General features: G+C 40.3%; 2 protein-coding genes across 2 annotated transcripts in view; both read left to right on the top strand.

The window, feature by feature from the left end:
- LOC101857747 (dolichyl-diphosphooligosaccharide--protein glycosyltransferase subunit STT3A) overlaps positions 1–3,851 on the top strand; it is a 21,528-nt gene extending 17,677 nt beyond the window's left edge. The window contains exon 15 of the mRNA XM_005108181.3: positions 2,575–3,851. Coding sequence (XP_005108238.1) covers positions 2,575–2,720 — 146 coding nt within the window. The 3' untranslated portion in view covers positions 2,721–3,851. The remainder of the gene's footprint in view (positions 1–2,574) is intronic.
- Positions 3,852–9,222: 5,371 nt separating this feature from the next.
- Positions 9,223–12,057, top strand: LOC101860124 (probable G-protein coupled receptor AH9.1). Its single transcript, XM_005108193.1, has 2 exons — positions 9,223–9,358; positions 11,009–12,057. The coding sequence occupies exons 1-2, from the start codon at positions 9,223–9,225 to the stop codon at positions 12,055–12,057; spliced, it is 1,185 nt and encodes a 394-aa protein (XP_005108250.1).
- The last annotated feature ends 2,192 nt before the right edge of the window (positions 12,058–14,249 follow it).

Here is a 14,249-nt window from a genome sequence, read left to right as displayed (position 1 = left end):
CATCTCCATTTGCAATTCTTTGTAGTATTTCGGCCCGACAAGGCCTACCGAACACATGCTCCTTCTTATTTTTCGTCTTCTCTCGTCTGTCTATCTGACACTGATCGTGATTCGATTCGATGTCTTAGTCTTAGTTGTTTTGAGTGAGCTAACCCAGGATTTACACTGTTGAGATTATACGTATAATAATACATAATAGCCTTCAGTACTTTCCATGATTATGTGGCTGGGGTATTCAAAGTATAGATCTACAGATCTAGATCTACGTTGCGCTCGATCGACAAAGTTATAGAATTAGAATCTAGATCTAGATCTAGGATAAATTTGTTTTGATGGCTTCCCTAGCCTCTCCGGTTGTTCGCAGTGAACAAGTCTGTTTAGCGTAGATCTAGATCTAGCAATAGAAATCTCTAAGGCCTAGTGTTAATTAAAACAATTTTTTTACTTTATTATTATTGGGTTTTTAAAAATCGGAGACCAGTGTTCCCAAAGCCGGTTAACCCTTCAACAAGATTGAAAGAAGCGACTGTGCAGAAATATATAGATAGGATAAAATAAATTGAGAAAATATACAGATATAGATCTAGATAGTATCATGTAGTGCCAGCTTACAGTGTGCCTTTCTTGGTTGCATAGTCTTAGATTCCGCCATTGCAAAACCAAAACACATGGGAAGAAAATGAAGGGGAGGTAGCAGCTTTTTTTGGGGCGCTCGACAAAGTCTCGACTCTTCATATTCTAAGAAAGGCAGTCACCTGCCAAATCATTTAAAGATTTCTTAATCTGGAAAAGACTAACAACAAACTCAATTTACCTAAACAATTCAGTGTGGCAACATTAACATATAAATTTAGACGGGCATGTCAGCATGCAAAATCTTTGTTCGCGTTTTTCTCGGAATGATGACTTTTCTGCCAAATCTGCTGCACTATTTTGATTAGATCTCACAAAGTTACAGTCAGAGTTGGTTGAAATTTTCACACAAGCCCTTGAATGTCCTATTACCTTACAGAGATATTTTTGCTTCTTCTCCCATTTAAGAACAGAAACTGAAAGACAAATGAGAATTTACATTCTTGGGGCGGAGATTCAATTGTGAGAGGACAGTTGGAGGGGGGGGGGGGGCATGGAATTGATGTAAAAACTTGTCAAAAAAGCTTTTTAAATAGCCTGTGCTGTGTCAACATGGTGTATGTTGCTGAATAATGTTTTTAGTGAAAACCGAGATGTTTAAGTGCCCTCCTCCTTACAAGAGCACTTTTCCTGAATATTGATTCTGTTTTGAGTTATTTGGCATTTTTGCGTTTCAGCATCGCCTAATATGGATTTCTGAATATTGGTCAAAGTGAGGGTAAAATTTGGAAAACGTATGATAGATATTTGAAATCTGATTCTGTAAGGAGGAGAAGCAAGCAATATATAACATATATACCAAGTGTGAAGCTTCTATCTTTATTGGTTTTGTAGAAACACTGTTTATAAAATATAAAGAAATTTTGCTGAATTAGCGCCATTTTTTGACGCCACAAGAACCAAAAAATAAAAAATGAATTTTTTATTTCTCAAAACCTCTTTTTTAAAGTGTATGTATCCATTGATGCATACAAAGTGGCTACAAAATGGTTGGAACTGAGTTTTGGCATTTTCATTAGCCACCTCCCCTTAAATAAGTATTAAGTCTATAACCTGGTTGTCAACTTGCTGCCTACAACCCCCTTACGAAATTCCCAACTTAGTATTTGCCACTGTACTGTCTACCTACTAAGGTCCTCTCTCCACTTGTCTTGGCCCACTAGAATAGACTGATACTAACAAGGTCAACTTAGCAGAGACTTCACGGTGACATTAAAGATGGTTCCAGTAAGGAACGGGATAGGGGATGCCCACATCCCTCGTGATTCATCAGAGCAGAGGAAGAAAGGACTAGCGCTAACATAATTTAAAAGCAAAAAAATAAACAACTAACAGAAGCATGTCTTCTTAATGATTATATACATAAGCACCATCCCACATCATCACTTATCACCCGTCACCACCACCGTCATTTCTAAAATCATCATTGCTCTCAGATCCTTCACAAAGGTCTATAATTATCTTGAACATCTATATGTAACAGTTATATGCTATAACAATTAATTATGTACGTAATACACTATTGGACACTATCAAACACGCATTTTTCTACTAATAAGATGGCGTCGATATATCATAGACATGGGCAAGGGATAAAAAAAAGATAACCCCACCCAGTGAGACGGGGGGAAAAGGTTTTTCTTATGATTGTGTTGCAAGCGCCCTAAAATACCAAAACAATAAAGACAAGAAGGCCACCTATTGGAGAAGAGTGGTTGTCTTAGATAAATGGACATCTGGACAGTATTTTTTATAGTATTTAATTAAATAAAAGCATGGTGGGCAGTGGTCATTTGTACAAGTGATTGTCCTAGACAGGTGACAACTGGGACAGGTTCAGCAATATAATTTATATATATGAAGATTATTAAAATCTATGTCGTATGAATGAGAAAATGTTTACCTTGGAACTAACGTCTTGTCTTTTTTTGTCTCCAATAGGAAAACCCACAGGTTATGACAGAGTACGTAACACTGAAATTGGCAACAAAGATTTTGAGTTGGACGTCCTTGAGGAAGCCTATACAACTGAGCACTGGCTCGTCAGAATTTACAAAGTCAAGGATTTAGAGAACAGGGGTGCATAATTGTAATGTCCAGCAGATTTTATGTTGCGTTTGTTCAATAATATATTATTTGTTTCTGCTGAAACCATACCGCTCTTGTACGCTGCTGAATGTTTATGAAAGGAAACCTCTGGTTTTTATCTTTTTACGTTTTTGTTGTCTACTCTCCAAGCTTTACCACATTGGTTTTTTTAGTTTGTTCAGAGTAAGTTATAAAATCCATCAAAGTGATAGATGAAAAAATGGGGCGGATGTTAGCACAAAGTTACATGTAATAAATGTGAACTGGCTGTGGGTTTGACTGTTTTTATCACATTGCCGTTATTTTAGCTGGACCATTCATCTTAAGGTTACATCGAAATTTTAGAGGACTTATTGCCTTACATACAAGCTGGAAAGTTTCTCCGATGTGAGAAGTGGCTTAGTCTGTTCTTTTTTGTTTTAGTTGTTTTGTTTGTTTTTTTCTTTTTTCTTTTGTGTTTCTCTCTTTTGATCTGACGGAGGGGCTGAGATGGTGAGGCTATGATTTATTGTGCGGTCATCATTTCTCCCAAATGAAAATGACACCACATAGCTCCCGCCTTTATCGATTAAGGCAGTCCATTCGCAATATACTCGAAGGTGTCCAAAATGGAGTTTTGTGATATATCGAGTATGTGGGCAAAGGATTTTTTAAACACTATTTTTACCTTTTGTGAGGTTGTACATTTGTTTTGCAGGGTTTATATGCCTTAGTGATTAAATTCTCTGGACCGCCGAATTTAGTAAAGTGTTTAGTGTCAGCCCCTCTGTCAGAAATATATATTTTTTTATACAAATTTCAGTGCCGGTAGTCTTTGTTACATTTTGTTATGTAATCTAAATACAATACTTAAGTTTATAAAAGACGTTTTTATTGCCTATAAAAGTTGTGACCGCAGGTCATAGTGTTCCTGCAAATGACCGTTACATCGGCTGGAAAGTAAAGCTGATGGCAGGAGGTTTAGTATCCATTTTTACCTATTGCAGTTTTGATTTCAAAACCCTAAGGTTCTCTCATTTGGAGAATGTCCGGTGGTATGGAATGTGAGTTGATTTTGTTCTCATCGTATAACTGTGACGTCTCTCGACTTGCCTGTTGTTTATGACAATAAAACGTGTATACTTAACAAACTTCTTCTTGTCGTGTTCTCTTTATTGAGTGTTGGGTGTGGATGGTTGGCGGGTGCTCTGATGTGGTTTGCACCTTTTTTCCTATCAAACATCTCGTATCATCTTTATCTCTCCTCCTTCTGTTTTATGTTTGTTACTCTCTAGTAAGACCTCTAGTCTTCGGCACTTATATGACCTTATTGTGTTGCAAGTGCCGTAAAACTCTTACTAAAACTTAACTGAGTGTTGGGTGTGGGTGGTCATTGGTATGTCCTACTTTTTTACTTTTCCTGTGTTGTTTCTGTCTGTCTTACTTTTTCCCAGCCTTAAATGACCATTATTGTGTCGATATGCTTCTCTTTACTCAAACAAACAAAATCAGTGTTGGGTTGTATGTGACATACAGTAAAACAAAAACCCAATCGGGGGCTCTCGTGGCCAAGAGGTTAAGGTGTTGGCCTCTCTTTCAATGGTCTCTGGCCTCTGGTTCGAATCCGGGTAGCGACCGTATAATTTTCTTCTGAAAAATTGTCTTCTTTCACCTCCTTTCCTGCTCTCTAGCAATGTTCTGTCGTCTGCTCTCATCTCCTCTTTCTGCCCCCTCCTCCTCGCCTCTTTTACCCCATCCTCTGGGCTCCTGAGTCTTTCTGAAGCCTTTTTAATAATAATAATAATAGATAGCATTTGTATAGCGCTTATCCCCGCTCAACAGCAGGCTCTATGCGCTTTACACTATATTATTACCCCAGCAGACCATAGAACACTCCGAAACATTCTCAGCTTCCCGGGAAGCATACAGTGCAAGCAGCTGATTAAGCGCTCAAACACTAACAAACTGATAAGATCTTTCGCTGTCTATAGCCGGGTACCCATTCCCACCTTGGTGAAGTGAGGAAAATTCGTGTAAAGTGCCTTTCCCAAGGACACAACGTTGGGCCCCTGACGGGATTCGAACCCACGATCTTACGGTTGCGAGTCCGAGAGCCTAACCACTAGGCCACCGACTGCTACTCCTTGGTTCCTTTTTACTGCTGTCTTTCAGCCACACCCCTGATCATCAGGAAGGAAAGATATACACCTAGCCCTCTCGGACAAGGGCGAAAAATCTTGAAGGGCCCGTGTGCAAGTTGCGCACGTTAAAGATCCCTTGGTGGTCCAAAATCGATCAGAGTAGGCTTCGGCTGCCACCTGGGCAAAATTCAAAATTTCCTACCACCTGAAAATGTTTGGTGTGTCCCGCACGCTCATAATGACCTTATGCAGTTGCGAGGGCCGTAAAACACTTTCCAAAAATAAAAAAACCCAAAAAACAGACACGCAAGCGCGCACACACACTCACACACACACACACACACACACACACACACACACACACACACACACACACACGTACACACACACTCTCTCTCTCTCTCTCTCTCTCTCTCTCTCTCTCTCTCTCTCTCTCTCTCTCTCTCTCTCTCTCTCTCTCCTTTAAGCAGACATTTTTTAGTTCGTAGCCAGCCTTGGGCGAGTTTGGAGGCTGGCGACAATTCACGCAGATACTTGTGGTTGTTCAGTGACAGAACGTTGGACACTGCCTTCCCGTCCCCAGTGATTGCCTGATGAAACCGAGGCTGCCAGGTGACATGTAGATCATAAATCTACGCAAACTGTTCAGGTATTTTGTTTATTATTTTCACCTTTCTTTTTTTATCTTTCGAAAAAAAAACACCTCCCGACTTTTATTGTTTTGATGCAAATGTTATGTAATAATATAATTCTTGAAAGTGGGCCTTTGAACCGTATTGCAATTCCTGTAATTAAGTCCCCATTCTTCAGCTCTCTCCAGTCCTCCCCATCATACATTGCGTATACTGAAAGGTCCTTTCCTCTTTCCATACCGTCTTTCCGTTGTTTTTGTCTCACTTTACAGAAAAACATTTTAACGATGTCAGAACATTGTATTAAATGTGGATAAAAATGCAACATAAGTTAAATCTCTTAACTGACAGATTTTTCTAAATGTTTCTGTCCTTCCTAAAATAAGGCCATGTTAAGAAAATATGTATGTTGTCCCTATCATTATCAAATATATACTCCAAAAGGGATTTCCTCCAACGTCTAAAAGAGAAAGAAAGCTTTTTTTTCAGCTTCAGGATGACCCAATACGACCACTAGACGATGAAGGACAAGTCGTGTGAGATGATCTGCCCCAAAGGTATTTCTCTTTGCAATATGTCTTCTTGATCTCCTACTCAATATTGAGTCTCAATTTTTAAAACCTTTTCTCCTATATTGTTATTTGAAAATTACAAATTTTTATTTGCACCTGTGGCTCTGGCTTTTAATCATAAGTCTGACTTTTGGCATTAAGGCCTGTCTGAAAGATATGTGTGGCTATGACTTTTAATTGTAAGTGTACTTTTCAAAAATACACCTTTCTCATAAACCAACACGGCTCTTGTATTAAATTATAAGTGTAATTGTTACATTTCAGCCTCTGTCCCTGATTTGGATGATCGGCAAGGAAGACGTCCCCAAGGCCAGCGAATGGGTCAACGTCACCGACACACTTGGGCGGTATACTCCACTGGAAGCAGCCCTCGGCGAGTGATGTCGTTACTGTCCAAAGGGGTAACCAACACCGAGGTAGAGACGCCGACAGAGGAGAACGTGAGAAGGGCGACAATTGAGTACTACTGTCGTGCTAGAACACATCTGCTGGGACATTCTAGTGACCCTCATTCCGCACTTTTCAAGGACCCCGAGCGAGTGTTGAGTTAATGTGTGCTGTCGGCATCACTGACTGCTGATGACGCAACAGTGCCAGAAGAGAGAGAAAGAATATGAAAGTGCCGTTCTAACATGATCAAATTGTGTCAATAGCACTGTGAAACAATATTTCAACCAGTTAGTCAAGAACTGACATGCCTCGAGAATCCTATCAACATGCTGCTGCACTTGAATGGACTCGTCCATTCATCCAGAGGACTGCCACGGGCAACTTTAACAGCTGACAAAGCAGTTTTATTTTTCTTGTGAAATTATGTTGATAGTACCGTAAAAACAGGCAAAGACTCAAGAAAACAATGTTCCTTGTATGATGTTCAGCTGGGGAGTTTGTAACGAAGCCACTGAGACACAAGGTCACTGATTCAGAACGATAAGACATTTCGCTCACCCGCCTCTTAAATAACCTAATAGTGTTGATAGGGGCGTTAAACCGATACCGTTTCTCCATTTCTCTCGTTATTTTGTTATTACTTTCAGTACAAACTTTGGTGAAATCAGAAGGTCCAGCCACGTTTGTGGCCCAACAGGTCTCACAGAGCTCTGTGAAATACAAATGTAAATACGTATTTACCATATTTACAAACATTTTCATAAATGTCTGTCCTTTTAGCATTGTGATTATAATATGACCATGTGCAGTTGTGAGCGTCGAAAATTCTTACTAAAGCACATGATCCTAGATTTGTTCCGGTGAAACCTATTGGCCATTAAAAGACCAAAATTGAGTCGATAGTGCCGTAAAGCACCTACTCAATCAACCAATTAACAGTGCTCTGTTGCTATGCTTTCGGTAGGCTCCTATATCACACTCAGGCTTAAAGTGACGCCGTGCGGCCGTAGAGATATGTAGGTAGGGAGCTAGGTGGTTAGGCTTAGGTTCAGATGACGATTTTGTAGCTATTGCCATGGCCCTGGCGGGAGGTAGTTGAGAAAAGTTTCTCATTTTTGGCTCTAAAATCTGGAACTCCTTGCCCCAGGATCTCCGAGAAATGACACATTTTGATTCATTAAAGCAAATGCTCAAGACCCATTTGTTTAATTCTAATTGATAGTGTTAGTAAATGCTGATGTGTTTTGTAGTAATATAACTAATGTATGGTTGTAAAAGTTCTTCTTTATGTGGTTGAATTGCTTTTTCTTGTTTCTATGAAATATGTTCTCTTTGTTCAATGATCACGCGATTAATGTATAGCGCTCAGAGCTTATACAAGCATGACAGGGTTAATGTGGTGAGGAAGTGGAAAACTTCAGAAGCATCCAAAGGGTCTCTCTTCCTTGTTCATATCAGTACTTCATAAAGGAAGATGGAGTAAGCGTTGTGTTTGCATGAACATGTTTACCATTACTCTAACTTTAGGGGACTGGACGATTCGAAATTTCACTGATTCTTTAGGGTCAGATTCAGAGCTGCCAAATACTGATTCACCTTCCTGTTTGAAGTGATGAGAAAGTGGTGAAATCTTGTCAAAATAAGAAAAAAAGGAGAAGCAGGCATTTTTCCGCCAGTTTGGAAATTTTTTAAGAATTTGTATTTTTTGGCTTAACCTCTTTTAGGTCCTTTTGAAAACACATTTCCATGGGAATTTTACTGAAAAACGTTGATTAAAGGTACAAAATATGTCATTTTTCAGTTTTCAAAGACTCTTTAGCTTTTGAAGTTACTAACTTAGTTTTAGTAAAAGTTTCGAGGCACTTGCAACACAATAAGGTCATATAAAAGCCGAAGAATAGATTATGTGTTACAAGAGAGTAACATACACAAAAGCGAAGAAGGGCAGATAAGGACGACAGATGTTTGATAGGAAAGAAGGAGCAAACCACACCAGAGCACCCACCAACCACCCACAACTTTGGTGGCCATTTTCTCGCTAATTTTGCCTCTGAAACTAAGCGACCTCAGTTCTTCGAATCGCAAATATCTTGAATTCTATTATAGATTAATGGGGAAAAAAATTTCAATTGGAAGCAAGGCAAATAAATCAGCTGTCAGATAATACCAATAGCTCCATATGCCCAAAAATTGACGAGCGCCTGATTCCACCGTGTCGTGACACAAGTGTTCCTCTAGATGAATTCTTTGGAATACCGAAATTCTGTCTTAGAACTGTCAAAAAACCTCGGCAAAGCGTTATTAGGGGCCTCGTTTCCGTTCTCTGGGGGAGTACCAGAACTTGAAAAGGTGTGAGAAACTGGGCCGCAAAGGATTGGGACTAACAGCGTTCAAAAAGTAATTTCATAACAATTTGGCGTTGCATCATCCCCGAAATGGTTTGTGTGATGTATGTGAGTCACACAGGGTTGGAAACATGGACAAAGAGACAATGAAACAGCACACGAGGCTGAAGGAAAGAGCCTTTGCTGGGAAAGAGATGCAGAACAAAATGTCTCTTGAAGGGTTCAGCTGACGGAATTAGGACTGTTGCCATTTTTATGAACTTGGAATCTGTGCTTCTTGTTCCTTCACTTCAGGCATCTGTAATCTACTGCCAGACAGTGGAATAAAAGTCCCTAGTCAAAGAACACGCTTACACGGACGTTGATTCCTACCTTAGCCGGATAGAACGAGCACCAATTTAAAGGCGTTACTATCTTCCGGCGTGCGAACTTCCTTAGCATTATGGGCAAAGTTAGACGCAACCCGAGACTCTTTGAGGTCCATCCCTTGATCACACAGTTTTCAAGGATTATTTCAAATGAGGACCATGCAAAAGTGGAAGAGGTGACCCACATGTTGTGGACACTTGTTGTCTTAGGTACGCCCATGTTCGGAACAGATCCTTCAAATTGACGTTTGATGAGAGGTTTGAAGGATCATCCTCGAGAAAGGGGGTATGCAGAGGTAGCTACTGAAAAAAAATGGAACTCTTAACACACGCACTCCGTTCTTGAAAGGACAGGACTAGAATCTCGCCCATAATTTGGGTTATTACGATCAACAACATATTTAGAGTGCTTGACAGGTTAATATCTAAGAGCATTTGCAAAGAGGCAACTCGAAACTAATGATAAATACAAAATGCAAACAAGAACATTTCGTGAAGTAATGTTGTAATCCTGCATCGATATTCTGAGTTAAAGTTAAAGGCGCTTTGCGTGATTTTTCCTCACTTCACCAAGGTGGGAATGGGTACCCAGCCATAGAAAGCGAAAGATCTTGTCAGTTTGTTAGTGTTTTAGAGCCAATATATGGCCGCTTGCACTGTTTGCTTCCCAGGAAGTTGAGGTTGTTTCAGAATGCTCTCATGTCTCAGTCTGCTGGGGTAATAGTATAGATTGTGAAGTGCATAGAGTTTGCTGTTGGGCTGTGATTTGCGCTATACAAATGCTATCTTTTATCTATTTTTATTATTATTATTATTAGACGAATGCGACCTGTCACAGCCATTGATTTAGCACCTGAGAGAGAAAGAGTAAACTGAACAACGTCGAGGTCGCAGTAATAGCGAAATCACAAATTCACCGATAAATACATAAACGTTTCTAAGCGAATGTCAAATCAAATAAGGTAAGATAAGATAAGATAATACTGAAAATGGGGAATTATGTTTGTTTTTCCCCACTTGGTTCCCATTTATTGTACTCTTTAATTAATTTTGTTGAGAAACCTTTCTGTCTACGAGAATCTTGAGTAGTTTTCTATGTCTTAGGCCACCATTAACATTATTCTGGATAACAAAATCGTTATGGGCTTTGCAACTTGGGTGCGTTAAAATTGATTTTCAACGTAACATTAAAAATAGCACCCAAAGTTTTTCTCTACACTAATACATGTAATTGCTCGATTGATTTAATTTAAAATGGGCTTTCCTTATACAGAAAAAATGCCTAAATACCGTCGTTATTTTAACACATTTAAAACCTTCGCTTTCTGTCTCCCCCTTGCAAAACTGGGAGGGGGGGGGGGTGTTACACCATTGTTTGCAAAATTGCTTAAATCCCGCAATTTGAGCAAGTTTTTCACCTACTTTCACTTAAAAAGACACTTTCAAACGAAAAGTTAGAAAAACCACGCCCTGTAAGCCTCTTGTTTAAAGCAGTTTCTTTGTGGGTGAGTGCGTCATCAAGAGTACCCTTTTTTGGCACTTATAAGACCTATAAGACTAATAATAATAATAGAGAGCATTTATTTCACAGCGCCAATTACCGCCGAACAAAAAGGTCTATGCGCTTTGCATTCTATATTTATTACCCCAGCAGACCTGATAGCATTCTGACACACCCCAACTTCCCAGGAAGCACACAGTCCAAGCTGTCATTTACATGCGCTAAAGCACTCATATACTGACAAAACTTTTACTTAAATAAAAAGAGTGCTGTCTTGAAATGTTTTCTGCCACAAGAGTGTGATCTGATCAACTCACATGGGGCGATGAATTCTTCTGTCTGTTCTGTTGTTTTTCTAGGCGCTGTGACGCCGTGTGTGACTGATGTCACGATCACACGACCACACCCAGAGGGGGAAGCTAGTCGTGGTGGTCTCATAACTGACGATCAGTTAACAGAGGCCTTGGTGATCTACAGCGTTTTGATCTGTAGCTTTGAGATCACTGGCCTTGTTTTTAACACATTCAATTTGATCGTGTTTGTTCAAATGGGTGTGAGCGACCCAGTGAATGTGTGCTTCTTCGCTCTGGCGGTATCAGACCATTGTCTTTTGGCCACTGGTCTTCTTGCTCAAATAGCTTACAACGATATTGGTTCAATGCCGAGGAAACTGTCTGTAAATTCTTTACACATGACCATGATACTTCTCTTCTACGCTCATATGTTCCTGGATATTTCTATTCTGATCTCAACATTCATTAGTCTTCAGAGATGCTGTTGTGTAGCATGGCCGCTTAAATTCAAATCTGTGTTCACAACTAAACGAAGTCTTCTGGTTATCATTTGCATACATCTCTACGCCCTGGCATCGTACTTTCCACTTTTTCTGAAGCAGACTTTACACTCAGCCCCAGACCTTTTGAGGAATTCTACAACTTGGATAATGACATTCTCCAAAGAAAGATCTCGACTCGTCTCCATTATCGACATCCTCAATCAAGTCTCTCTCTGTATTATCACGCAGGTCGTCGTCCTAATCTGTCTCGGCATCCTCACGACTTCTCTGAGATCTGCGTCAAAGTTCAGAAAATCCGCCAGAAGCGAACAAACCGAATCCAAGACTATCAGCAGGAAAGAAGACCAAGTTGTGAAGACGGTAACACTTCTTTCCGTTGTCTTTGTTGTGACTTACACCCCAGCGGTGATGTTGGCTCTGATTCAGATCTTTGTCCCAGAATTTGACACATACAAAAGACTCAACAACCTCTACTTTATCCTCCACAACGCTAATGACCTATTTGAGAACTCCAGCGCTGTCCTCAATTTCCTCGTGTACCTCAGCACCAGCACGAGGTTCAGGAAAACGTTTTGGGTGCTGCTACATCTGGACAACAAACAGGAAAAGTAGGACATGAAAAAAAACAAAAACAGTTGTAACAAGCTAAGGTGTGCTAGAATGACATACGAAAAGAAACAAGAAAGAGAATATTACTTTGTAATAAGATAAAGTGTCACAGAATGACATACGAAAGGAAACAATAAGAAAGAGAACATTATAACATTGTAACAAGATGAAGCGTCTCAGAATAACATACGATAAGAAACAAGAAAGAGAATATTACTTTGTAATAATATAAGTTTACCAGAATGACATACGAAAAGAAACAATAAGAAAGAGAACAATATTTAATTTTGTTCCAGGATGGCTTATACTGTGGCTAATATCTTCTATAAAGAATCATTCAAGAGACATAGCTGGATTACCACTGATGTCTAATAACAATAACATACTGTTTCTTTCTATCATCGTTTTTCACCAATAAACAAACCCATGAATTTGATGTCTCTGGCTTTGATTCAAAGAGTGCTTGTTAATGCGCTAATAAGCAGTCCTAGTGCAAGAATTGTGCTCCAACTAGAGAACAATGGGTTAGATCTACACAGGGATGACATTTCTGAGTAGAAGTTGCTGTAATAATCTTGGTAAACAATCACACCCAGTCACCTACATAGGCTGTTGACGTTGTATGCTGAGCCTAGGCTGCGAGTATAGTGCACCCGTGTCGTTCACGGCCGTAAGCCGCACGGCTGCACGGGTTTTGAAAGTGAGTAAAGTGAACCCGTGCGGAAATCTGCTGCAACACACAACATGGCGCTCACCAAGAAGCAGAAACTGAGTTAGATCTAGATCTAGTGGTAGAGAAAACGTTATAAGAATAGACATCTTACTTTATAGGTAGAGGCTTTACGAATATGCCGCCAGCGTATTATCGGGGAAAAGCCACCAGAACGACCAGTTAGGATAATGTATAGAGAGGCAAGTCAAGATCGCATCCAGGGAGAATTGAGGGGACTAAAACAATTAAATGGCAAATAACTCGTCAGACAACTTGAAACCGCAAGCTTTCGCGTGGCAGCCAGGGCCGTTATCAATGGCAACACAGCAACCAGAGTCACATGTCGAGAGTCAAAACGTCCGACCTCACTCAACCCCCTCCCTCCCTCCTGTCATCCCACCAGGGAGACACCCCCCCCCCCTTTTCCCCCGTTTTCCAACTTCTCTTGCAATGTTCTCACAAGAAGAGCACAGCACATCTTGGAGAGTGGTTCTTGACACTCTTTGTGTATGTGAATTATCGACCTCTCACTGCTGCAATTGGCTTTTCGTCATCCATGTTGGAAAGCCAGGAAATAACTCTAGCAAAAAGTTTGGGAAGAGTTCTGCCCCTTCACCCGTGCGGTCGTGAAACGTGCGATTTGTACAAACGTCAGAAACACGTGTCTGATTTTACGGGTCGGGTCGGGTGCAGTATACTCGGTTTCAGCCGTCTCTAGTAAGCCCAGATAAGGATTGGCTGGGACCGAGCAGTTCTTATTTACCGTTCGGCGTGCGGCCGTGTACGACACGGGTGCACTATTATACTATACTCGCATGAGTCGTCGCCAGTTATTGTTATTTGAGTGACAATATGTGAAGAACCCGGAGAAGAGTAGCAGAAACTGATGGACAGAAAAATGGGAAGACATGGGACAACTTCAAGAGGCTAGCCCAGGGTAGCGAAAAGCGGAAAGAGTTTGTTCATGGCCTGTAGCCTGATGCAGGGTGAAAAAGGCAATGATGACAATAATGAGGTACCCCGAACACTTTACCTTTAGCTTTTATTGATTTCCCTCTTGGTGGAGCGCTGTTAGCTGTTGTTATCATGCTCGACTACAAAGATGGTGGGCCTGGTTCGAAACACAAACGAGACGTTTTGAACTTGGATTGTTCTGGGGAATTCCTGAGGCTCACGTGTAATTATTTTTTGGCAGCTATATCATAAGATTACGTTACCTTTTTTTTGTTTCAGGGGCCGAAAGCCTTTTGATAAAACTAAAACTAAGCAATTATCGGTTAGTCAGTTACAGATACGCTGTAATGGTTTAGGGGTAAAGTTTTAGGTATATTGTACTTGTAGTAATCTATTAAGTGTTCTAAGAATTTCGTTCTAGGTGTGGCATGGTTTCAAGTTTCAGGGTCTTTCTATAGAGATAAGACCCATTTGCATAATGTTCTGTTCACTCCACCTCCAAGATAAAATCTTAACAGAGCTGGGGGGG

The sequence above is a fragment of the Aplysia californica genome, unplaced genomic scaffold (assembly GCF_000002075.1).
Source record: "Aplysia californica isolate F4 #8 unplaced genomic scaffold, AplCal3.0 scaffold00667, whole genome shotgun sequence".
In the NCBI taxonomy this organism is placed as follows: domain Eukaryota; kingdom Metazoa; phylum Mollusca; class Gastropoda; order Aplysiida; family Aplysiidae; genus Aplysia; species Aplysia californica.
This window is presented reverse-complemented; position numbering and strand designations above follow the sequence as displayed.